At 44.6% G+C, this 27618-nt stretch overlaps 1 protein-coding gene across 1 annotated transcript in view; it reads right to left on the reverse strand.

Moving 5' to 3' along the window:
- Window positions 1-277: 277 nt before the first annotated feature.
- LOC135366397 (major facilitator superfamily domain-containing protein 1-like) overlaps window positions 278-27618 on the reverse strand; it is a 33198-nt gene continuing 5857 nt past the window's right edge. The window contains exons 3-12 of the mRNA XM_064599080.1: window positions 26648-26715; window positions 22651-22759; window positions 21828-21924; window positions 19715-19925; window positions 16804-16860; window positions 16567-16723; window positions 13075-13172; window positions 9179-9291; window positions 1402-1449; window positions 278-704 (exon numbers count right to left, since the gene is read on the reverse strand). Of these exons, the coding sequence (XP_064455150.1) occupies window positions 667-704; window positions 1402-1449; window positions 9179-9291; window positions 13075-13172; window positions 16567-16723; window positions 16804-16860; window positions 19715-19925; window positions 21828-21924; window positions 22651-22759; window positions 26648-26715 (996 nt within the window). The 3' untranslated portion in view covers window positions 278-666. The remainder of the gene's footprint in view (window positions 705-1401; window positions 1450-9178; window positions 9292-13074; window positions 13173-16566; window positions 16724-16803; window positions 16861-19714; window positions 19926-21827; window positions 21925-22650; window positions 22760-26647; window positions 26716-27618) is intronic.

Genomic DNA, 27618 nt, shown 5'->3' on the forward strand with positions numbered 1-27618 from the left:
AAAAAATTTGTGGAGAATTTTATCTAAGCTGCCCAATAAGCTGTCTGCCTGTCTTGTGACCTTTCCTCCTGTTCCCGACACAGTCCCAAACTTGTTAGGTCATCTTTTCGTTTGTGCGTGACTCCAGCGTTCCTCATGATTGTAATCTGCATGCATACCTTCATTTTGTTTTCAACTGTGGTTTCCGTTGCAAGAAGTGTTCTTGATGCTCGCCGTTTGTTACTTGCGCGTAATTATGTGTGAAGTATGTGCCAATAAAACGCTTCGTTCTTAGGCATAATTATTATTTATTTTTTTGCTGTTTGCATTCCTTGCAACATATACACAAAGAATCTCCAGAAAAGCTTATTCACCACAGCTTTTGACGTGAGAGTACCTGCACACGCTCTTTACAAACTGATATGTACAGCGAGTCCCAGCACGAAATGGTTTGCGTTGAAGCAAGGGGTAGCTCGGGGTAGTTTTTGTAGCTACCATAGTACGGAAAGCAACCCAATAGGGCCATCTGATGCAGAGTGCCCATGTTGATAAAACTGAGTCCACACATTGTGCGTCGTCAAGGGGATGAGTGGTGCTGCTAAAATGACACCGTGACCAAGAGACGACAATCACACGCTCCGACGCGCGGGGCGTCACTGCTGAGTCGAGCGTCGTGCCAGAGACCCGTCATTCTGTCTTTCGACGAAGCCTGTTTAAAACCCCACCTGAAATTTTAAAGAGGATTAGGCTAGCGGCAGTGACTTATAACTGATGTTTGTGAAATCCTTAAAGTGCCACTCCAGACTCTGAAAACTGCGTTTATTTTAACTTCGTCCATCAAAAGAAGGTTCCTCAAAGATTCTATACGCAAAATTTCAATCCTGTATGCGAACACTGCGCATTTATGTAAATTTTTAAGACCTGCTGAGCCTCCACAAGTTTAGATGACGCAACGAGGGAGTGACGTAACCATAAGCCCACAAATTGCAACGATGTCATGTTCTGGAGAGGGCACTCGTCTCCTAGCAACGACACCGGCGTCCGCGGAGGGTCACGTGGTGGAGGAGTCATGCGAGGCTGATCGAAAGAGAGGAAAATGGGGGAGATGTCTTCTCCCTCCTTTGTGTTTTCTCCAAGGTTGGAGCAATTGGATGGTATGTCACGCGGGGCTCCACTAACAGAGTGCAAAAAGTGCAACAACGTTGCCGGATGAGAGCCGGACGCTCCATCTGAGAATAACACGATGCCGCGCTTGTCGAAAACAAAAATTAATTTTCTCTAGCTTTCGCGTCACGTAGAGCCAAAATATTTTGCAGGATTTCAGTAAGACTGCGGTAACATAACTTTGGTAGGATTCTGAAGACACGAGATTGAGTCTGTTGTGGCACTTTAAACACAGTCTTGTAGAGAGGAGAAACTTACCATGCCGTCTGTCGTGCACCATGAGACCGACTATTGCCAGCACACAAGCTAGATAGACAAATGCAAGAATTAGAAGCTCAATCTTGTATCACACTACCGTCACGCTACTACAATACTATTAGATTTATACAATGGCAATGACTTAGTCGCACGAGGACCACCAGGGTTTCTCGCATTACATCACCAAACATGCCTAACGCATTTCAAGAACTGCGAACGATAATTTGAAGAAATGGCTGCATCTCCGTGCATTCTGCTAAACACATTTGAATGCAATAGCTTAAAGAGGGCTTTCAATGAAAGTAAATTTTTGATGGAACTCTCTTTCAAATGCTATTACGTTTTTATCGAGAGGCTCTTAATGCGTCGCGAAGGGCCATTGCAATGTGCTCTCTTCTTGGGCTTGACATGCTCCATCTGGCCCTCGGAGCCCAGAGATATTGCTTGGCTTCTGCCACATGTCCCGTAGCACAAAGACGAGCATGCCGTTTACATGTCCGGGTGCCACCGTTTCCCTTCCTGCTCGTCAGCACCCTAATCCCCTGCGCTCCTTTCGGTGCCATTTATCGTGTATTCACACGAGCAACATCCTCACAGAATATTCTAGTGGAAGAAAAAGCGAAAACACTGCTCACAGAGCCCAAGTTCAGTCCCATGTTATGTTGAGCATTCACACGGTGCGGAATATCGGGAGTGGCGTACTGCGCATTTAGCAGACAACACCGTCAGCGTGTTTGCCTGTCGTCTGCTACGGAATATCTTGTGGCTGTGTAGCAGGATATTCCCAGCGGTTAGGAGTGTACGTGAAGACACGACGTTGAGCGCTCGGGCTCACGTGACAGCAGAAAGCCACAACGCTTTTCGCATCTTCCGCTTCTGGGGAAATGTCGCTCGTGTGAAAAGATGGTTACTGACATACGCTGAGAGACTAAGTGGTGCTTTTAGTAAACGTACCGTATTACCCGCATTAACCGGCATGCCGGATAATTCGGGGAAGTCCAGATTCTGCCGCTCCCAAATTTGTTATTTTTCGGCATCCCGCAAAATTGGGGGAACAAAAAAAAAAAAAAGAAAGAAAAGGAAAAACGGAGTCATTCGTGCTGGTAACGACTAATATTTATTTCATCTTTGACTGTGTTCAAGAACGTGGCACTCAGTCGTCATCGCCTTCCGTGCCGCTGTCTGTGTCCGTGAGGCCGGATGGGTCCTCTGCTTGAAGAGATGGCATACCTGTACACATCAATTCCCGCAAGGAGCTGTGAAGCACGTCCTGGTCTTGGCTTCCAACCATCCACATTACACAAAGGACTGCTTGATGAGATTGTGGGATACCATATCCCATGCTTCCATTACCCATTGCGCGACGGTCAGGTAGGAAGCGCTTCGTCACTTCCCAGTTTTCGTGAACTCCGCGGCCCATTGCGCAGCCAATCTTCCCAACGCTTTCTCATGGCCGCCTTGAATGGCTTGTTCCACACGACGTCCGCCGGCTGGAGGAGAGGTGTCAGGCCTCCTGGAATGACTGACAGCGACGTATTGTAGTGCTGTTTGAAGCTTGTCTTTGTAGTATTCTTCAGATGTGCTGGTGCACCATCCATCACGAGGACAGTCTTGGGCTTAAAAAAGGCTCCCGGACGTGCACCCCAAACTTTCTGTTTGTAAGTGTTAATAAGTTCTGCTGTCATGCTGCCCTTCATAGCAACAGTCACCACAAGTTCGTTCCGTCTGCCATTGCACTCAGGACAACGGTGTATCTCAGCTTCTCTTTTCCAGTAGTTTTACATCTCACTCGCTTGACTCCCTTGAAATCGAATGTCCTGTTCTGTGGCAGATCGAACCAAAGAGGAGTCTCGTCCATGTTCCCTATGCACGATGGTGGTAAACCACCAACAACACTGTTGTTGAAGTAAAAAAAGCTGCAGCACAACAGACTTGCATTTTCCGGAACTTTCTGGCCTACGCTTGTGACCGTCCTGCACACAACGTCATATCTGGTCAAGAAGCGGTCCAGCCACCCGTTTCATGCTTGGAAGTCCTGGGACTGACCATCACTGTTCTCGAGTATTTCTTGGGCGCGGGATTTTATCGTGCAAGTAGAAACCGGAAAACCGTTCTTACGTTGGAGTGTTATCCATGCTGAAAGTTCCTGCTCCACATCAGGAAACTTGGCCCGTTTCTTCTTCCTCTCCTCACTTGAAGGAACGTTTCTTCGCTTTCGAATGCAGATGTCACTAAGTGAGGCGTATGAGCGAAGTTGGTCCTTGCTTTTCATCCAGTCTTGGAGGCACTGACGAGGAATTCCATGGGCCCTTGCCGTAGGCTCCCGTTGAGCTCTTCCAGTGTCTTGAGGACGTCCAACTTAAAGGCAATGGAATAACTGCGGCTGTGGGAACGGCCACAGTGCCGTTCTCATTTGCCGTTCTCCGAAATTTTCATGACACCGCTGAACCCAAACCGGAGCAGAGCCGTAAAAAATAATAGCGGTAACCGGTTCGCAACAAAACGGTTCGGACATAAAAGAAGTCAGCATAAGAGTTCCTCTCTATGCCCGAACGAAGGCACATTGGTATCATCATCACTAGAGGGCGGATCCGCATGCAAATGCATATTTTTTCCTTGACATGCTCTTGGGTCTGGGAGATACATAAGCGCATTTCATAGCAAGTAGAGACGATTCAACATGGTTCTTAGGTGCATGAAAATGCATATTCTGTACATAACCGCATATTTCGCATTTTTGTTGCATATTTTCCGCTGTGTCCGATATGACGCATTGATTTGAGCTCCAGGCAACACTACCGGTTCATGCTAACCCCACATGATCGTTCCCCGCTCTAGGCCTGGCATTTTTCAACCACTGCTAACTTCGAAAGTCATATTTTTGTACTGCAAGCCGACGATCTGACGTGCTGCTCGACTCATACCGTCTCTTCGCCTGCTTCCTCAATTTCTTTCGCGCGACGACACTATGACCTTTGACTGGCACGCGCGTCCATCGCTTGGGCGCCGCTCAGCCGGGAGTTGTCACTTCAAGCGTCTGCGCCTGCCTGGCATGCAAGCGTGGAAAGCGTCGTCCCGCAATGCCGAGACCTAAACCTTCAAGTGCGTGTCTGTACAAGAGATGGACGACAGAAAACCCGGATCTGTCGACGGACGGAAAAGTGCTCTTCTGCAGGATATGTGAGAAGAAGGTAAGGATGGAACCCTTTTAGAGAGACAGGCGCAACTGCATTTGAGTACCAGCGGCCAACGAAGCCGGGCATGAACAACTGTCAACATTTGACGTCGATTGCGTTAGTGGCATGGTACTCCTCAGTGGTCAATGAGCAGAAATATTTCGAGTAAATATTGCTAATCAAAGCTGTGAAAAAGAATGAGTGGTTGCGGCTCAAGAGAGAGCTGTCTTCCGCGTTTTTTCGCTGGGCGCCGGGGGTTAGCGCCTCAACAAGTTCTGTTGTGGGTGACTTTTTCTCTTTGTGAGAGCACCAAGTCGCAGATAAATATATAGAGCACTTATGCCACACGTTCCTTTGCCGCCTGAGCCCGTTGTCACAAGATGGGGTACCTGGCTCGAGGCAGTCAACTTCTACGCAGATCATTTCGACAGCCTGAACGACGTGGTGAGCCGATTCAATCCGGAAGACAGCAGCGCAGTAAGAGAGGCGCAAACGCTTTTCGAGGATCCACTGCTTGCTGTAGAGGTCCAGCTAATCAAAACGAACTTCACATTTCTCGCAAGCTCCATACGAAAGCTCGAAACGGGTGGCCTGCCCCTCTTGGAATCCCTGGACGTTGTGAACCAAGTTGGCGAAGAGCTGGCAAAAATCACCAGTCCGGTTGGCCGGCATGTTTTCAGGAAATTCGAAGCCGTGCTCCAAAAGAACCCTGGATATAGCACCCTAAAAGGCAGTCGGCAACGTTATGGCTTTGGCGCCCAACGCTACCCTGCCCGAAAACGTGCCAGCAGGAATACTGCCTGCCTACAAATATGCCATGCTGACAACGTGCGACGTAGAGCGCTCCTTCTCCAATTACAAGAATATTTTGAGCGATAGGCGGCAGAAGTTCACAGAGGAGAACATTGAACGCTACATTGTGTCAAACGTTTTCTACAACGGCTTCAGCCCTTGAAACCTGCGTTTGCCTAACCCTGGCATTTTTCTGTGTTTGCGAATACGACGTTTTCTCTGTATTATCTGCAATAAAGATGTTGCTGTCACGTTATATTAACTTTACTTCGACTGCTGTACGACGTAACCTAAGATATAGTCAAAACTGTCAACTCAGAAGGTGCATATTTTTACTGCATAGTACGACCAATTTTAGTGCATAGTAGCATGCATATTCCCCGACTTTTTAGTGCATATAGATCCCCCCTCTAATCATCACGCGCCTATATCATGGATTTCAGAAATTTTCACCTAGCAGTCAGACGACGACATATAGTAAGTATACTTTCAGTGTCTTTTTAACACGTTGAAGCGCAGTTGTCCTTGTAAGCGCCGCGGCTAGCGCCCCACGCACGCGGTGATGCGGCGTCTACTCTTCAGAGACGAGGTGCCATCACTCTTAGAAATGAGCTTCACCGCATAGCACGCTCCTAGCCAACCACCATCTCGAATGATATCGTTATCTGCCCTGATTTGTTGAAAACGGGAGGCGTACGCCTTTTTTGTGACAATTATGAACAGCATAAGTGTCACAAAAAGGCGTACGCCTCCCGTTTTCAACAAATCAGGGCAGATAACGATATCATTCGAGATGGTGGTTGGCTAGGATCGTGCTATGCGGTGAAGTTCATTTTTAAGAGTGCACGCGGACGAATGAAACAGGAATGGAGTAGGCCAATTATGTAGCTCTACAGGACGAATATATGATCAAATAAGCGCCCAAGATTTCTCTTTACACGTGAGCAGTACAAATTAAACAAGTCAGAAACATGAGAAGTGGAGAAGGAGCGTACGCAGAACGGTGCCTGTTTGATTGGTCGTGGTTTGAAAAGTAAATGTGGTTCTTCTTATTGGTAGTGCAGTTGTGTCGTGACACATTGCTTTTGTGTTGTGGATAAACTAGTACAGTGCTGTGAGCTCGGACAGAGTAAGGCTGGCGGCTTATTTTCGACATGCTTCAGTACGGTTTCAGATCGATTCACGCTGCAAAGGCAGTGTGCCGGCAAGTACTGTCGTCTATATGTTACGCTGTCCATCTTATTAGGCTTCCTTTAAGTGTATCTTGCTGGCACTGCGCGTGTGAAAAAAGAGATTTTGGGAACAGAAAGTAGCAGGACTACACCGCTTCAACAGCGTGGACTCTATTTGGAATAAGTGTTCATCCATTTCTCATTGCTCTCGCTAAAGGGCTACCTCACCTCTAGAGAGTTATTAGCCACGCATTTCCTGATAAATGCAGTTTTATGGAACATATAAAACGGAAGCGTTGAACCGGTTTGCGAACCGGTTCGGTTTTTGGCGTAGCCGAACCGGAACTGAACCGGAACGAAATCAAAACAATGCGAACCCTAACCCGAACCAAACACGTATTTGTTGCGGTTCGACACCCTGGTTCTGCCGTACACAGATTTGAAGGTGTAGCTGTATAGTTTCTTGAATTTAACAGTATCCTTACGATTACCTAAACTGTCACGTGCAATACCATATTTTCTCGAATATAAGACGACCCCCGAGTTCACTGTACACGAATTTGGAAAAAAAGTGAACAGGGCAGAGGCGAGAGTTTTCATTTTCCCGGAGGGGGCAAGGGCGCACTGCGAAGTAAGTACTCTGGCGGGGGGGGGGGGGGGGGGGGGGGGGGGGGGGGGGGATATGTTTATTAAGAAAAAAAAAAAGGAAAGGTAAGCCAGATGGATGTCGGCTTGTTATTCCAAAACAAAAAGTAAAAGGGGAAGTCAAAAAAGGCAAAGAAAATAAGAAAACAAAAAGAAGGAAAGAAAAGGAAAAGAGAAATGAAGAACACAAAACTAAAGCGAAGAATCACACACTCTGGCGGGATCCTATGATGTATGCAGAACTGGTATAGAAATAAGAGGAAGGAAGAACAGAAAAAGCAAAACAAAAGAAAAAACAGAGAGAACGTAAACAGTGAACATGTGCACAACTGAAGGCATTACGCCTTTGAAAACTAAGTGCAAAAAGAACAAAATGTATTGAATCCTCGGTGTCTGACTCGAAATGCGCGCAAATAATGAATATGGTCAATGAAATAGAGCAGCGGGAGTTGAACCCGCTCCCAACGAATATGCATTCCGAAGATCCTACCGTTCCACCTCACTGGCAGCTGCTGGTACCTTTTCGACTGCTTCCTTTCATTGATCTGATTGCTTTGGGTGAAATTCAGGCTATGTGTTGTGTCATCCTCTGTTTCTTCGCCTCACCTTCTACAGTGATAATGAGTATGGTGGGCGGATACATATTTTACAAATTGCAAGGTGCATTTTTGGGTTGGTGCCTCTTCGCTCTTTTGACCCGGGCGCGCCGAGCCCCAAAGGTTGATGTCAGTCTCTTAGCGGGACTTCCCGGGGAAGGCGGCGCCCCCCCTAGTTCATGTTCCGGGGGGGGGGGGGGGGGGGGGGGGCAAGGGCCCCCGCGCCCCCCCGCAGTCGGCGCCTATGGAACAGGGAGTGGGAGGCGGCATAGCAGTTGGAATCAGTGCACAATACCATTTATTTATCATCACTTTCTACGCTACTGTGTTATTTGTTGCTAACTACACACAGCTCATTGTCCTCTGTTCTGTCCAAAAAAGTTAGACAAACGTCGACCACATCGTCAGGCCTAATGCACCAATTGTCCAAAATTCAGTGTGCTGGCACAATTTTTGGTCTCTGTCTGTCGTTTTAGCCACCTTGTAGCACTTATTTCCGATACTTGAAACCACCTTGCCACCGCTAAATTGTTGCTGTATTTACGAAAATGTTAACTTTTCATAAAAGCGCCGGAGACCATCCCGGACCGACGCCGTGACAGTGAATGAAGAACGGACCACCAATGAACGTCGTTTCGGCCGTCCCGATTTTGCCCGTATTGCCGTATTTACATCGCACTGACCATGCGCTGACACATCAACACATGATATCGGTCACGCCACGCTATTAACTGATACTGTCACCCTCTTCCCCCTCTCCCCTGACCTCGCATATTCAAATATAAGGCGACCCCCGACTTTGGAACACTGGATTTTGGAAAAAAAGGTCGTCTTATAATTGAGAAAATACGGTAATGTCAATGTGCCAATGTGCAATAATTTTCTGGTCATTCTCAGGAGGGATGCAGCACTGGTGTGTCCACAGAGGCCACCTTAGAGTACCAACTGCACTTCCCTTTTCTCAAAATAAACATTAATTACACTTCCAAAACATTGAGAATTTGCAACCTTCCTTGTGTGCACCGTGGATCGTTTGGGCTACAATGTGCAGAAAATTGGATCCTTGGATGGCAAAAGCTATTTGAGGGTGTTTAAAAGAACGAGTCGCCGATACTATACCTTTAACCCTTTGAAGGGTGGGCAAAAATTACAACTGTGTGCTAAGATGGGTAAGGCTTCATAAACAATGTACACACCTGATGAATTGCGGAAAGTTATTTGTCAAATATTCCTACGAATACTATTCAGTAAGCCTCTGACAGTCATCAATTCAAACGGGGACCTTTGTACACACTGGTACACCCGTTTCCTCGCTGTACCGTTCAAAGTGTGAATGAACAGAGCCTACACTCAGACAAAACGGTTACATCATAAAGAGCATGTTAAAGCAACCTACCAGCCAGCCAGATGAGGAAGAAGACCTCCAAGAATAGATAGCCGAGCTTGTCAGCTAATACTCCAGCCACTAGAGACACCACTGCCAAGCCAAGATTCTGTACTGATTGCACCCTATTGAAGAACACATTACTATAGAGATCACTATCGCTGCTCGTGCAGGATAACAAACGACAATTGTGTTTGCTTACAAATTTGCTATAACAAAGAGCAAATTACAATAATTATTATTTCATAAATTCACACACAGCAAATCTGGATGGCACAAAAGCAAATTAAGGGGTTGTTAAAGTATGTTGTGTGTCATGCTATCCATCCAGATCATTCCAGACCCTGTAAGAAGCTCGTCAAAATATTGATATTTAAAAGAAAGATTTTTATGTAGAACAACAAACTGCACTTTCATAAAACGTGTGTTAGAATTAGGGATGTGCCAACCGAATCCGTGAATCCTGGAATCCTTGAATCCTAGGCAGGGATTCGAGATTTGCGAATCCGAGTCCCAGTGCCCAAAACGGCGAATTGAATCTTTCGAATCCACCGACCACGTTTGTTCGTTTCTTTTTTTCAAGCTGGCGCCTCCGGAGGATTGACGGGTGTTTTCTTGTTTGTTTGTTTGTTTACACTGCTCTGGACTAAAAGAGTTCAGGCAGGAACTGTTACGTTACAAGTTTAAAAGTAATATGGTTTTGCTTTTGATTGTTCCTTTTTGTTGTATGGAAATAATTCAGACTCGAGAATCTATATATTTCTTGTAGTCTATGAACAATATGTTAAGTAAACTATATGGGTATACTTTCTCCCGAAACTGAACTATTATATATTTTTTTCATTAAACAAATGTATATCGTATTCTGCTTCAAAACACTCTCCAGTAGAAGTTTTTTTTTCTTGGCTTTTTTAACTCTTTTTAAAGATTCAATATCGTAAGATTCGTGGATTCACAGAACCTTCCTTAGATTCGGATTCGGATTCGCAAAATTCTGGATTCGTCCCATCTCCAGTTGGAATAAGATAACCAATGTGTGGTGTCAATCAAGCTGCTTTTGACAGCTTTTTTGCTCGCTTCCTTTTTCGCGAAGTATATTGTGAATAACTAAATATTATTATTATTATCAAACAGGCTAAAAACAGCAGACAAATGCAACAAAGAGAAGAACTGGACAACTCAAGAATTTGTCATTACGAGTGTCAATGTGCACTTGTAGCTACCTTCTCTTTTCAGATGGCAACACACGGGCTACCATTTCTGTTTTGAAGTGGACCGCATTTGTAATTATAAATCATCATTCTATATACAGTCGAACCTCGATATAACGAAACCCACGGGGACTGCAATTTCTTTCGTTGTATCGAACATTTCGTTGTACCGAATTGAAGGTCACGGATCGCGACCCTTGCGAGGGCGCGCGCTGTACATAAGCGTCGATAACTCCCGCTACGCTGCGGAAAAGCTTTTTGTGAAAAATGACAACAACTACAAATACAGCACCAAAGTGTACCTACGGTATTTTATTCTTGCGTGAAATAGCCGGTTATACGCGTCTGCGTCGTGCCTAGAAGACGCGGTGTCACGCATTGTTCGTACGCCGCCGAAGCCTCCGCAGCTTTCTCCATATCGTGTTGCGATCTCCCGCAAACCTTCTACGTCTATGACAGTGCATTTTCCGTAAGGCTCCCGTTGCTACGGCATGTTTGTCCCCGTCAAGAAAATCATCTAGGCTGATTTCGTCACTTCCGCCGCCACGCGAACGAAGCGTTTCCCACGCGCGCGATGGCGCCTTGCGTCTCGTGCTCTTTTTACTTGGCTGCAACTAGAGTGGCCCTAGCTGCAACCGGACAGTTCAAAACAAGCGCGAAAAGGAGACGCCTCGGAAGAAAATCCCTAACCTTTCAATGACTCAGATTTCCTTTTGTAGGCACCAGATTCCTCCCGACCCTAATCGCACGTGCCATCTTTCGCCGCGGGAACAGGACGCTGCTTGCGCCCTTTGTTTTCGTGACCCTAAAGTCGGCTTTGGGGTCATAAACCTTATCTCGTCCTTTCGCTGTATCGAGGCGGCGGCTAAAAAGTGTTTCGTTGTAGCGGGAGTTACAATACATTGATCTCTATGGCCCTCTGCCGGGGAATCCAAATTATTTCGCTCTATCGCGAATTTCGTTGTAACGAGGTTTGACTTACAACTCTGGCTCCTGCCAGTAGTACTACAGCTCATTGTACCTTGCTAGAGGAGCACCAATATTCCCCGAATATTAAATTACTCAAATGGTCACCCTCTCGGCACTTTGCCCGTCTACCCTTCTGCGAAGTTTCTGCCATTCTCACAGCCCGTCAATCGTACGACACCTGCGATGCGTTTGTCCTCGAGCTGGTCTTCCTCTTTTGTGCGCAACCTTTGTTTGCCACGCCAGCATCAGGGAAAGAAAGGGACGCTTATCCATTCAACTTGGTTTGTAACTGCAACTGGTTTTACGTGGGAGCAACCTTGCAAACCTTGCTGAGATGTGACAGAAAGTGAAACTAAAATGGATTAGTACTCAGGATTTGGAGCCCTTGTGGGACACTTGTCTCCCCAATGTAATTAAGCTCGTACGTATTGTTAGGACATAGAGCGGGAATGAAAGACAACTGTCAACCAGAGGCAGTAGAATGAGGCTGGGCTATTTCAAAGAGCACAGTTACCTGTTATCCACCACAATATAGTACACCCTTATTAAAACAAAGTCATCGGGACCAGAAAAAAAATTCGATATAACCGGCATTTCGATTAAACGGGAGGACCATAAACAGCACGAATCGCTCACGATAGTGTGGACACTGCGTGGGGACGCGTTTGAACAAGCATTTTTGAGAAGACCTCCGTCAATAGCGCTTGCGCAAACCTCGTTTATTGCGGTGTGAAAAAGAGTGGTCAAATTTTGGCCAACCACCATTCCCCACCTGCTCGATACCTCAGATAAGGGACTTAAGTGGTGCCATGACAAAAAAAGGAAAGCAACAGATGCCCAACCTTAAGTACAGGGGCAGCACATGGTCAAAGACGCACACACGCGATCTCTCTCCCCTTCCTTCCTGGACATGGACATGGAAGCCCAAAAAGCGTACATCACGTAAGCGCCAGTACAGTAAGCACGCACGTAAGCGTACATCAGTCCGTTTATTGTTGGGTAACTCCCCGTGTGTTAGTTGCCGGATAACTCCTCATGTACTTTTAAATATTTAATTTTATTATTTAAATTGAACTGGGCTTGGACTGTACCACAGGGCTTGCCCTCACAGTCCTGCTTTGCGTACATTTTGCAATGTTGACTAAATAAAGATTACGATTGGATCGCAGTTCAACATCATTACCTCGTGATTCTGTCGCCGACTCTGGGTCGCTGCCTCAACGCTCCTGTAGGTTAGGTATTCATACTACGTGGAGTCGGCTCGCGGTAAACTTTAAATAATGCAGTTCAAAATCCAGGCGTTTCGATTGGGACCTGGTGAAACTTAGAAGAAAGCGATGATTCCTAAAAAGTGGTTTCGTGCTAACAAGGGCTTACTGTATACGTATTGCTTGGCCAGTTCAATGTTTGTCTCCTTCGCTGCCTGCAAGGCTACAGCAGACATCCAAACGACTTTCCGTTGGCGGCATCATGCCTCGAGTCTGTTGGCATTGTTCTATCTGTTACGGGTTACTCATTTAATAGATTGTACAAAAAAAAGAAGATATTTGGGAAATCAAACATTTAAAGTGGGTGTATGATGATGAGTCACATATGTGATCTGATGACACTGTTCGAGCAACGTAATATTACGATGTTTCTCTTTATATTGCGATATGAAATCTTGGGAGCACACCGCACCGCACATCAACCCATATGCTAATAAGCACACCAATAAACAGTACTCACATCCCATAGGCAGTTCCCAGCTGATGTTCAGGAATGCATAGTGCAACAGCGGACCAAAACCCACAGGCTAGCAACGAATATGCCAATCCCATCATCACCTGTAGGGATGTGTGCAGAGTAAGAATAAAGTACACACTATAATACAACAATTTAGGGCTATCAAAGTCAAATGCCCTGCACTGGTATCCTACTCAGCGTGAAGTAGTTGTTTACAGCAGTGGTCCTTAACTCGTAATACATATTAAACTGCAATGTCAGCATCACTTTGATGGACCCACTAGCTCTAATGGTACAAAAAAGAATGCGTCTGGTTACACAGAAATGTGTGCTCTGCATAATCAGTGGGACAAGCTTCGTGGAACCTCAGTTGGGAACAACTGATTAATAGGGTACCATTCATGAAAGTGACTGCTGAAACTGACTGTTGATTGCATAATTCCAAACTTTTGCAACAGCTCCATTTCAATTTCTGCGGTACAGAAAGTTTAGCAATGCAACCATCTAATGCTCATTAAACAGTTTACTTGTTGCTTTCCTAACTACCGATGGCCATGATTCATTTAATTTCATCTAACGCATGCATGAGTTAGAAGCTTAGATTACTTTTACGTTATACAGATATTATATTGAACAACAAAAGAGGCAAGTGAGCTAGTATAACAGGTTTGCAGACAACATCTTCCTTGAGGTTCATCAGGGAAAATCAATGTGAGAGGAGAAGATGTCTTGTCCTCTCTCCCCTATTCCTCAAACTCAAAGGAATATGTTGCCTATACACGTATACCCTCTGGTTTCTATCTTATCATGTACGCAGCCTTCTCTGCTCTTTGCATCCACTATGTTCTAGTAAATAAAATGGTTCACCGATTGACTTAATGATACTTGAAAGATACACATTCTATGTCCTCTAAAAGAGGCAGTATGGTTAGCTTTAATCTCAAGACCGACAACACTTTCTTTTAAACGAGCCTTTTTCTATACAGGGTGTATGTTTAGGGCCCTCAGTTTTCGGGTTTTATTTTTTGTGAAAATCGGAGGGGTAAATTCGGGTTGAAAATCAGGACCTGCCAAACAGGGTAAAATCGGGTGATATACTGAGAAGTGATGTATTTTCGGGTGAAAAAAAAAACAAACTTTTATGTGTTGAAATTAATTAATTAATAATTGGGGGTTTATGTCGCGAGACAACTGAGATCATGAGCGACGCCACAGCGGTTGATCTGTGGAGTGTTGAAATTAAGTGAAAGAATATTTATTAAGAGACTGGTAGATAATTCACTGTATAACCACTAAGGCTTGCACTGGCCCCTTTGTATAAAAAGAATAAGTTGCATGTTCAGTAAAGCATCATCCATCGATGAGCGTTGAGAGCATGCTCGCGCTCGCGTTGGTATGCCTCGTATATCGTTGGCTGTTGCTGTATCCTCTTTACTACTCCGCGTACTTTGCTGATACAAAATACTCCCTACAAGATTTGAAAGTTGGCTTCACCTAACACTTCCGTGTATTGCGGGCAAACCCACTTCAAGGAACGCCGAGCGTTGCTTAACTCTGTTTCTTCGCTGTTTAGCGTGATTTTTCCTGGTTCCTTTGCTATTTTTGGTAACAGCACAAGAAAGGGTCTCGTCGACGTCCACGGAAAGCACTAACAGTACAAAAATCCAACACTGGACTGAAGTTTTCAACTTACTTATTGACACAATCTTTCATGTAGCAGACTACATTTCTTGGTGTGAAAAACACAGGGCATTTTTGGTACGAAACCAGGGTATTACTTTGGGTGGCTTTGCCATTCTGCAAGACGGCTTCACCTCATTATTTAAACAGATTTTGAGGGACAAGGGAAGCTGTCATGGCCCCATTAATCTAACTTATCACTAAACTAACCAAGTTGATGATGTCTTAGGTTAGTTTAGTGGAGTTAGGGTAGATTAATAGGGCCATGGCCGCTTCGATAATGAAGTTGGGAGTGCGAGGCAAGCTGCCACAGCCGCACTAATCTAACCTAATATATCACTAAACAAAGTGTATGATGTCATAGGTTAAAGATGGCTTTTCCGTAACACAAATAAATGAATCGAAAAGTTCCGCTAAATCTACAAACGTACAACACTAAGCATTCGTTGAAGTGGGCTTGACCGCAATACACGGAAGTGCTAGGTGAAGCCAACTTTCAAATGGTGACGCCTACCAAAGGAAAATTTTTCACGCTAGAAATTGGACCTGCATGCAAGCGTTCACAAATCCAAATCAGACGTGTTTTCTTTACTTCACCAGCAAGACGCGGCGCGGTCGGGAGCAAGTCGGGAGCAAGTCGGGAGCGGTCGCGCGATTGCCGTAGTTCGCGCGTGTGCGGATCAAGTCCTTGGTTTCCACTTTCGCAAGCCCGGTTTACGGGTTTTATCGGGTTAAACCCGAACTATTTTGATGTAAATCGGGGGGTAAAAACGGGCTTTATCGGGTTTTACCCGAAAACTGAGGGCCCTATGTATGCTCTAACGTGTCCAGAAATTTTATTTAAAGTGAGTGATAAAAGAGAATTGAGCACTACTTCTCAGCTACTTGACTAAGAAACAGGTGCTACTAGAGAAGCAGTACCTGTTTCTTATTCAAGTAGCAGAAAAGTACCACTTGCTTTTCTTTTATCGCTCGCTTTAAACATAATTTCTGGACATGTTAGAGCAAACACCCTGTTAGGGCCCTCAGTTGTCGGGTAAAACCCGATAAAGCCCGTTTTTACCCCCCGATTTACATCAAAATAGTTCGGGTTTAACCCGATAAAACCCGTAAACCGGGCTTGCGAAAGTGCAAACCAAGGATTTGAGCCGCACACGCGCGAACTACGGCAATCGCGCGACCGCTCCCGACCGCGCCGCGTTGCAACGGGTCAAGTAAACAAAACATGTCGGGTTTGGATTTGTGGACGCTTGCATGCAGGTTCGATTTCTAGCGTGAAAAATGTTCCTTTGGTAGGCGTCACCATTTGAAAGTTGGCTTCACCTAACACTTCCGTGTATTGCGGTTAAGCCCATGCAACTTAATTTGCATTAAACATGCAACTTATTCTTTCTATAAACAGGGGCCAGTGCAAGCCTTAGTGGTTATACAGTGAATTATCAACCAGTTTCTTAATAAATATTCTTTCATTTAATTGCAACACTCCACAGACCGACTGCTGTGGCGTCGCTCATGATCTCAGTTGTCTCGCGATGTAAACCCCCAATTATTAATTAATTTCAACACATAATTTTTTTTTTCACCCGAAAATACATCACTTCTCAGTATATCACCCGATTTTACCCTGTTTGGCAGGTGCTGATTTTCAACCCGATATTTACCCCCCCCCCCATTTTCACAAAAAATAAAACCCGAAAACTGAGGGCCCTATGTATAATGGCTTTCTAGCTAGCCTCCCACAGTCCCACTCAGCAATAGTAAAAGACTACATGCGTGACACACCACTTATTACAGTGTTGCAGACTGAGTGCTCACCATTGGCAGCCAAGGGTTCACAAATGAGAATGCGAGCAGGGCATGGCAGCCAACTGTCACCACCACAGAGACGCACACCCACATCAAGTTCATGCCTGTGTAGTCGACAACAATGCCAAATATAGGCGATGCTATGGCAGAGATTAGGTAGGGCACACTGCAAATCAGAGCAAAGTACAATCACATTCGTGGAATCATCAAGGGCGACTCAAGAATATTGTGGTCACGTAAACATACCTGTCAACCGAGCTTGCTTCAAATTCTGGGAAATTATATTTCTTCAGAAACAGAGCCCTGCGATATAAAATAAGTACTACGTAAATACATTTTGAATAACAGAATGTGTGTGACAAGTCTGTAAAAAAAATGTTGCTTCGAAATATGAAGCACAAATGCAATTCATGTTGTACACTCAGACCACGACCTACTAGATTATAACGACCATGTCATAATCAGCAACCCCTATGAGGAGCTCGTCTCCACGATCCGCTAGGGGCGCTACTTTTCGGTCTGTGAGAACTGCATCGTGATTGGACAATAAAAATTCGAATTTTGAGCGCGCAGAGGCGTGGACGTACGACTACCATTGCAGACGACAGCAACAGCTCCTATGAAAACGTGTAGAATGATGATGATGATCAGGTTTAGAAAGAAGCATCTCTCATGGGACATCTGCCGTTTGTACAAAAATACTGAGGAAAGCTGAAGTACAAAGTATTGCAAAATTGAGGAAGCAAATAACCGGGCCGATCAGAAGCGCCACTGCTAGCTTCCGAATGTGGTGCTGGGAGGGGTGCCTATGACATGGTCGTAATTATCTAGTAGATTGTGACCCAGACATATATCCTCCTGAAAGGCTTTTGGTACTGTAGATCATAACACATATTTACATAAACTGTATAACCCAGGAGTATGTGGGACCATTAATTGTTTGTTAAAAGTTACCTCGAAGAAAGAGTAGAATACACACTTGCTAATGGTGCAAAGTCTGATCCACACTGAATAAAAACAGGTGTCCCGCTGTGTTCAATCTTGGGTCCTACACTTTTCTTGGTGTACATAAACGACACTGTACATACACCGTACCCAACACAGCTGGTATCATAATGCACGCAGATGCTACGACATTACTTTTTCAAATTAAAAAACTTAGGCCTCTAGAAACATTGATAAATAATTATCTCAAAGGCTTACACTACTAGCATAATAATAATAAAATAGTTCTGAATGTCAACAAAACTGCATTTATTATTTTTACGCCACTAAACCAACCGAAACAAAAAGTATATGGTTTCATCAACGCTAGTCTTAGAATGTGCTAGAGAATGCTTTACTTGCATGCTCTACATTTAGTAGCTGAAAAGACTCCCCAATCGCCTTTATGCTGATCACAAAATCTTATCACATGCACTAAGCCGTGGCAGCTCACGCTTATTTTTGTTGCACCTAAAAAAAAAAATGCTACACTCTGCTGGATGAAATTTTCATTCCCTATAGTAGCAGTCTGAGAATTGATTGCCGTCAACAAAGTCTACAAGGTTACTGCAGTTTTCCAGATCCCTAGGAATAAAAAAGTCGAACCCGCATATATCGAACTCGAAGGGGATCGGCAAATAATTCGATATATCGATAATTCGATATATAAAGCGTTCGTATTTTAACTGACATTCGCGTGTGCCATATTAATTACCATTTAATTGGGATAGTATGAAACAGGAGCTTACCGATTTGCATGAACGAGAGCAGAAACTGCACAAACAAAGCGGGCAACAGGACAGTTAACAACATTTATTTGGGACGGAAGAACTCCGTGAGTTGGGCTTGTCTCTTGTTGCGAGCCATGAAGTCCATTACACTATTTTCGATCTTCTCGAGGCCTCCTAAATGAGAAAGTCCAGCTCCTTCTATTGCCCCGCAGCAGCGACGAATGGTAGCGAAAGCCGAAGCGATCTCGGTGGCTGTGGGCATGACATCGTCGCCGTTAAGACCTCCCAGTGAGCCTTCATCGCCGCTTGGATCGACGTCGTCACCAGCAACGTCCGCTATGATGTCCGCATCCGTCATCTCTGCCACAACGTGCACATTGTCGTCGGCGCTTACAAAATCATGTGCCGTCAGATCAGTGGGAACGGCTTCTGGGAACTCTGCGACCTTTCGAAGCTCGTCATTCAGAGCGTACTCGAAGTCGTCATCGTCGTCTAAGGCATCCGCACACGCCTCATCTGCAACTGCTACGAAACCCGCTTTGCGAAAGCAGTTCGCTACTGGTTCACGCTTGACGTCATTGACGTGGGATGCCGAATGCTTCTGCTACCGAAGACTTCTTTTCTCCATTCTCAACACGTCGGATGATGTCGAGCTTGGTCGCGAAGTCCAGGTTCTTCCTTTTCTTAGTGTCCATGGCTGCCTCATTCGTGCAAACTTTCAAATGGTGGCGCCTACCAAAGGAATGCTCCGACGCCAGTTGCCACTGCGCACGACTCGGCCACGCGCTGCGCACGGCCGGCATGGACGATTCCATTGGAGGTCGCGTGCTCGGGGAAGGTAGCATGTAGCATGACGCATGACCCCGTGACTTCTCACTTCGGAGCGTGCGAAACAAAGCTCCGTGGGGTCACTAACTTCTCCCGTTGGCAGCCTGCCCTCATTTCCAACTCCTTTTCGTGTGGATGGCTTCATCCCTAATCTCCAAGCCGCGCTTTGTCCTTTTCAATCGCGAAAAATGTGCGGAAGTTACTAAGGGCGCGTCATAGGATTCCAGCGGTAGTGTGATATAGCCGATGACAGCGGTGCCGGCTGTTCGATATAGACGTACAGCACGCCTATACATTTACATGCTATTTTCAAGGGGATGTTTCGGATGTTCGATATAGGCGATAATTTGATATAACCGGGTTCGATATAGTCGGGTTCAACTGTAATGGCTTTGCCGTTTGCTAGCATGTTCTGCACGCTGGCGCCGATTACGTTCCTTCCTTGGAGCACGGGAGGAAAACATAGCGAAGAAAACAATTTTGCGACGGTGCAGCCAACCCTCTCCGGAAGCGAACGTTAACCAGATTGCAATGAGTCCGCCTTGAGGAATGTACCTCACACAATGGCCAGCTCGATAAGATGTTATTACAAGACAGGCAGTGGTGGTACTTACTTTCCGAGGCCGATGAAAGGAAATATAGCGACGTAGTATGAGACACAAATGAAGCAGAGTACCCAGAAGGAGCCCGGAAAGTCCTTGATGTCCGTCAGGTGCACCACTTCTCCCGTTTGTGCTGCTTTGCGGTTGAGGATGCGTTCCGCTCGCTTGTCCAGAACTCCGAGGACCAGAGCACACACCGTGGAGAATACGCACATGGCAGCAGCTGTAATCGGAAGACAAGGTTTAACGAGGTAATGACTATGGCACATAAGCCCTGCCATTGTCAACAGGGAGGAAGTGCATGATTTACCGATATTAGTGATTTCCAAGAACATTTCAAGGTGTGACTGCTTGTTTGTAATGGTCACATCCAGTTATTGCTGAAACAATCGTCAAAACGAGTAGCAAATGGGAGTGTTAAAAAGCAGAAATGCAGAGAATCCACTGGGAAGAGCAACAGTACTTTTTCGGTGCCTCATAGTTTAAGTGTTCACACCAACCACTGCTTACGCTCACTAGTGCCGCCATATTTGTTGCTCAGAAGAGAAATGACATATTCCTCGCATTATAAAACAGGATGGGCCAAGGATGAATGTTTAAAGTGGAACACACTGGGGACAGTAAGCAAAAGAAGAACTAAAACTGCTTTTAAAAAAATAACATACAGCACAGCAGTTCTTCAAAGTATGTTTTGTAAACAAAGATTTACCGTCCAACTTTCATGTAATGCAGGGGTTCTCAAAGGGGTTCTGCGGGCAGTTACCACAAGCGCGAGCTATAAGGAATGCGCACCATAGCGAGTTACAGTAGCAGCTAAATCCCTACTGGGGTTGTCCCACATATGCTGTATTCATTTGTTTCTTTGTTAGAATCAAAACAACTATTAGTTTTGTGTGATCCCAGTTGTGTTCTTTCAAAAGTAGACCTGGCGAGCTGGGTGGGGGTTCCTCCAGTGTGCCCGCAAATGTGCAGGTGTTCCCTAGGCGCACAAAGTTTGAGAACCCCTGATGTAATGAATTCCATGATGCAGAAAACTATCCAGTAGCGTATACGGAGAGGGGAGTCAAGTCCTGTAGATCACAAACAAAATACAGAAACCGACACTGAAGATTTTTGTTTAAGTTTAATTTGTACAAGCTTTCGCGTGGAGGTCCACGCTTCCTCAGGTACTATCCAGTCTAAACTATCCAGTCTATAAATGGAAGGCAAAAGTCTCACGTTGGAAGGTGTGGATGCTCCGAACAGTATTTACAGTACTTTCACTGTTCTTTGAACAGTCGCTGTTCAGAACCTCTACTCCCAACCTCAGGCCACACTGCACTGATCCACCTTAAAAGGAGACTTCGCAAGGATTCGAAAAAAATTAGGTGGCCATCATACCAAACACGGACCGCTCCCTCGATACCGAATACAACATTCGCATTCATTTTGTGAGAGTAATTAATTCGTAAATGATGACAATACCAAACCGAAACCAAAATGCAAGGCGCACAGCGGTTCGCCCGGAGGAAGATACTGTGACGTCACCCAGCATTGTCGTCTGCTATGAAGCTTGGTGAAGCTCCTGGATTTTGTTCAATTTCTGCTAAGTCACAACCCCGAAAACGATGCTAACAGCATATGCACGTAGAGTAGACACAAGCATACATGTTACACAGTTTGCTTTTGCATTATTCGAGGAAACTTAGCTTCAATTACTTTACCAAATATTGACTTAAAGTTTCCTGAGTTTGGGATTTTTCGACTTATCCCCTTACTGCATACAGAGGTTCAATTGTCGAAGGGACACGTGGTGACCCTACGTGACAGTCATGCATGCTGAACAGCCCACCACCAAAACCTATGTTATAGCAGTCACTATTACACTAGGAAACAAATGATAAGGAATGGTAGTCTAACACAAAATCATAATGGGTGCTTTGAAAGTAACGTGTTTCGGTGGACTTTGACATTCGACAAACATCTGACACTATCCATGTTCACTTCTCTCAAGATTACACTTTCTGAGTAACAATGTATTTTAATTGGAACTCTGCAGGCCATTAAAGTAGCAGTTTCTCATAAGCACTTCCAGGCACCAACAAAAATGTTTAGAAGGTAATCCGCAGTAAAAATATGGACTCACCAAGTAGGAGAGTGAATCCAAGACGAGTATGACCCTCATATTTTTCGGGCAAGGCCTTGTAGATGTAAGGCATGCTCATAAAGTTGGCCATGCTACCCTATGAGAAACAGAGGTCGCAATTATTGTCCAAGCGACAAATACCGAGTAGAGTAGACCACTCTTGACCCGATGCTCCGCCACCCAGAAAGGACAGATTTCAGTACAGTCAAACTCCTTTACAACGAAACTCAGGGGACAGCAAAAAAAGTTCGCAGTAAAGGTATTTTCGTTAAAAAGGATGTCCATTATTGGACCTATAGGCTCCAGCGGGACCGCAAAAAAAATTCGCTGTAGTGGTATTTTCGTTAAAAAGGTGTTCGCTATAAAGGAGTTTGACTGTACAAGTAATGTCTCGTCATGTGACCCTCCCCAGACGCCAGCATCGTTGCAAGGAGACAAACGCTCTCTCCAGAACATGACATCGCTGCAATTTGTGAGCAAAACATGACGTCACCTGCTCCTGCGTGTCATCGAAACTCATGGAGGTCAGCAGATTTTCAAAAGTTGATAGAAATGCACAACGCTCACGAACAGGGTTGAAATTTCGCATACAAAATCCTCGAGGCACCTTCTATTCATGGACTAAATAAGATAAACACCATTTTCCGGGTCCAGGGTGGCACTTTTACTCTACTCCTCCAATGAAAACGGAAGAATGTACCTTTTGATGTAACATTATCGATCTTCCGGAGAGAATTATCAATGTCTTATTTACAGGATGTCCCAACATTTACTAAAGGTAAATAAAAATAAGGGGGGCTGAATCAAAGGTGTGTATACATACCAGCCTTGATATGCTGAGTTGCAGACCAAAGACCATGTTGAGCTCCTTGCCCTTGAACCAGCTGACAGCGTACGTGTTCTGTGCAACAGCGAGCGACTCGCCTCCAACTCTAAACAAAACAAAAAAATACAGAAACAGTAAAATATAGATGCTAAGCATAGACAGCATTGTAGAAGTAGCTCAAGCAGTGAAACATAGAAGAATGAGCACAACACCCAGTTGCACAGGGTAGGTGCGGAAAGTGGCATTTACCTTTAATAGTTTGAAACGCACCGGCTTTCAACAAACATAACAAAATACAGTTAACGTTTTGGGTCCCATTTGAGTCCCATCATCAGAATGACGCTGTCCTGGTCGTCACCGGGACAGTGTCAGGACAGCGTCAGACCAGGACAAAGTCATTCTGATGATGGGACTCGAATGGGACCCGAAACGTTAACTGTATTTTGTTATGTTTGTTGAAAGCCGGTGCGTTTCAAACTATTAAAGATGTCTACTCCCGGCAATTGGACTATATTCAGTGTCATATACACGCACAGCTCGTATGCACGACGACACATTTATGAAAGCTACACCTACAAAAAAAAAGTTGTGGAAATTAAGCTCAACTTAACAAAATCGAAAAAAATGGCTAGGAAGCAAGTGAGCTGGTGAAGATGATGCATAATGTAAAAATCCCTGAGACTAGGGACCACGAAGGGACAGACACAACACGAAGTCTCAAAGACACAGACACAGACTTCGTGTTGTGTCTGTCCCTTCGTGTTCCCTAGTCTCTGGGTTTTTACATTATGCATTAACAAAATTGATAGAGCAACTGCATATTGCATTGCATAGTGCATTAGAATAGGCCATACACACGTCGTTATCCCATTTTTTTGTCTGTGCCTCTCGGTTTTCCTACATCATGAGAGCTCGTATCAAATTTTGTTTGCGTTAAGCCGGTGTGTGTAAGTTTCCTCATGATGTCCCCTGGCTTCTGGTCTATCTTCAATCATGAGAGCTGCAGCTTCAAAATGGAATGTCACGAGTAATCTGATGACGAGGCTACTCAGTGGTTTACATTTGATGTGGTGAATACAAAAGTGCTGCACCATGCCAAAAATAATTTGAAAGGTATACCTGTCAACCCACTTGAAGCCGTCATGAAGTATAATTTGTGGCTACCCAGCTGTGCTCCAATTGAGCATATTTTCTCTTGGTGGTATATTCATGACCAGAAGTCGTGGTAGTACAACGAACAAGAACTTTAGGACACCTTGGTCCTGAAGGCCAACGGACCTCATAAGCTGGCAAATCAGCAACATTCTAAGATTATACAATTTTAAGCATTGTGCTCCACTACCACTAGCGTTTTTCCTGTCTTTCGTCTAGTCCACTCCAGTAGTCATTTGTCTTGTTATTATATATATACACAAAACCATGAAGTTGCACAAAAATATACAGGGTGTCTAAAAAAACACGTCATTCGGACTTTATAAAAAAACGGGGTGACGGAAAAATATGGGGTAAACGGCATTTGTGTGGCAACTGAATTTACCACCTTGCAAAAATATTTTCAGTTTATTTTAATTAAAAGAAATTGAATTTCTTTAATTGAACTCCAAAATTTCCCAAGTCCACCTAACATTTTTTTTACAGAACTAGAGAGCCCGTAGCGAACTTAGTCAGATCCATCAAGAAATCAGCTCGATATTGCAAATGGAACTGCCCAAAAAAGGCCCGAAATTGAGGCTTCCGAGTTATGGGTATTCAACGGCGCACCAAATCAGTCGCAAAGATGCGCGGAGAGCAGGACATGCTCCTGCCCCCATGAAGCTAGATCAATTTATCGCCGGACCAGCGTGCAGCACAAGACGTGCCGATAACAAGGCGTGTGACATTCCACCATACGTTGATAAGCGGCAAAAAAAATGATTCCGCCTCTTTTTTCCCGTCCTATTTTTTTTACCTTCTATCTTTCATGGGGGCAGAAGCATGTCCTGCTCTCCGCGCATCTTTGCGACTGATTTGGTGCACCGTTGCATACCCGAAACTTTGAAGCCTCAATTTCAGGACTTTTTTTGGGCAGTTCCATTTGCAATATCAAACGGATTTCTTGGTGGATCTGACTAAGTTCGCTATGGGCTCTCTAATTCTGTAAAAAAAAACGTTAGGTTGACTTGGGAAATTTTGGAGTTCAATTAAAGAAATTCAATTTCTTTTAATTAAAATCAAATGAAAATATTTTTACAAGGTGGCAAATTCAGTTGCCACACAAATGCCGTTTACCCCGTATTTTTCCGTCGCCTCGTTTTTTTATAAAGTCCGAATGACACGTTTTTTGAAACACACTGTATATGAAGATGAATGTGTCACTCAATTACTTTTTATAGTTAGCTGTAGTTGTAATCGAATTACAATTCTCATTTTGTAATTGTAACTCTAATTCAATTACTTTTATGAACATGTAGTTGTAATCGTAATTAAATTACTTTTGAAAAGTAATTTCTATGGGTCTGTAGTTTCATCTCCTTGTTTCTGTTACGCACTATATCGAAGCTGCCTTTCTTTTTGGGTCAGTCTTTTCCTGTAGATTTAGCTCGCATAAATGTGCTGTCATTTGCCGCTGGAAGTTCATCTGGTAAGCAGGCAACTAGTTACGTGCGCAAATGCCAACGCAAATGGCTGTTCTGCCCACGCCCTGCATACATAGGGTTCTTTGTTTTCAAGTTTTATGATTTTATGATGTTTCAAATTCGGGAGGGAAAAATCTGATGCTATTTATATGCGAGAATTCGGGAAGAAATCGGGCGCTATGAGCTCTGTTTGATATGTCACCGGAAAATTTTCGGGTGAAACGCAGGGCATAGGAAATGAGCCACTGCTGTGACACTGGGACGAGAAACAAGAATCTTTATATTTCCGCTCGGAACTGGGGCAGCGAACGACCGCGGTATTCGAACACTTGACTGAGCTCCACAAAAGCTCGTCTTTTTTTCTCCTGCAGGAGGAGATTATAAAAGGAAGACAAATAGGTTGTCACCACTAGCTCTCTTTACGGATACAGTCAAACTCCTTTACAACGAAGCTCAGGGGACAGCAAAAAAAATTCGCAGTAAAGGTATTTTCGTTAAAAAGGATGTTCATTATTGGACCTATAGGCTCCAGTGGGACCGCAAAAAAAATTTGCTGTAGTGGTATTTTCGTTAAAAAGGTGTTCGCTATAAAGGAGTTTGACTGTATTATGATTTACTTTTCCGACGGTTTACCTCGAACGACAAGTTGAAGGACTGCAAGGATTTCGGGTAGATATCAGGGTCTTACCCGAATTCTTGAAAACTTGTTCGGGGGGGAACTATCGTCAAAAATCAGTTTAACCCGAAAATGAAGAACCCTAGGTATACACAAGAGGAACAAAGCGGGATAGTTGGTACAAGTTTGTACCAGCTTGACTGCAGCAATAGACGCAGAACAAAGGTAAGTTAGAACACAAATGGGACAAACCACCTGCAGGTTTGTCCCACACCCCCTGTATATTGTCTATTAAAGAACGGCACAGGATTGCAACCCACACCCTGCGATTTCTGGTCAGAAATGCTGTCGGTTACACCACGCTAGCTGCCCTCTCATAAACCAATGTCATCTAAGATGGAGAAGGCCTCACACTCCTGCATGTGCAGACATATAAAGTCGGGATGTCAGCCAATTGCCACAGGCGATTTCAAACACCTGAGGCTATCAGCAGCGGCCCACGATTGGTGGACTCTTAATGAGTATGTCACTTCATACAATGACCAGGCTTTGTTTATCTTGGTGGCACTGTGTAGAGCGCTATTGCAGCACAAGCTGCTCTGTGTTCTTGGGGCACTAACTACTTTGACAGAGTAGTACATGGCTTTTGCTTCTTCGCAGATGCTTTCATATTACACCGTGCTTCACCGCAACAACAACAATGCCAGGAACCTTCGTGGGAGCTCACCCTCACCAGTAATGGGAAGAGAGGCAAACAACTTACCCAAAGACAAACCGTCCAAGTTGCATCAACCAGAAGCGGTTGACAATTCCACCAAAGGCAAAAATCACCTGCAAACAAAAAGGAATACCGCAATTATTTGCAACAAGGTAATAGGTTCACGTGCAGAAAATATTATTATGAGGAACACAAACAAGTATTGTAAAAGTAGCAATTTTTGCGAGGACTTAATTTTGCGATCGAGGTTTTTCCGCGAAATTAAGGTTCCACGAAATATAGGTGGCGGGGATGAAAAAAAGTATGGGCACTAGAATTCGTGACGACATGAGCTCCACAGAGACAAATCGACTTACTTGATGACCTTTATTCTCACAAATTTCTTCTTGTGTAGAAATGTTCTTGTCAAACATTTCTATTACTGAAACACCACTTCAACATCAGTAGTTTATTCGCATAGTGTATGACTTGGCATTGTAGACACCTGCTTTCACAAAACCAGCACGTATGTCATTGTTACAAGATTTGAGTTTACGGTAAGCCTCTACGAGCCAGCCCGCATGTAGGCTGGCTAATTCTCGCCGTTGGCGACAGCAGTGTCACAATTATCTGATCTCCCCGATCCCGCGATTTCTGTTTCCGTCCTCTTCAACATGAATTTGAGAAATTAAGGTCACGCGAGATATTCCCGAAATGCACTCCCACATGAATTCGAGGATCATTAAAGGAACTAGGAAAGCACTTTAATCACTACCATTTTTTTGAACCAAGCGGTTAGTAAGCTTATTAAAATGCACCATGCGAAATAATACTATCAACAGGTGCATAAATATCGCAGAATTCGATTTTGAAAATCGCGACCGTGCGTAACCGTCGAGCCGCTTGCGTCATTTTGACGTCAGAAAAGTGGAGCCGCTGATTGGTTTCGAAGAACGTCGTCTGCTATGTTTCACTCGGAACCCCGCTGCAGCGGTGGAAGAAGTTTCTTTTGCTTTTTCTTTGGCTTATCAGATACA

The sequence above is a fragment of the Ornithodoros turicata genome, chromosome 8 (assembly GCF_037126465.1).
Source record: "Ornithodoros turicata isolate Travis chromosome 8, ASM3712646v1, whole genome shotgun sequence".
In the NCBI taxonomy this organism is placed as follows: Eukaryota; Metazoa; Arthropoda; class Arachnida; order Ixodida; family Argasidae; genus Ornithodoros; species Ornithodoros turicata.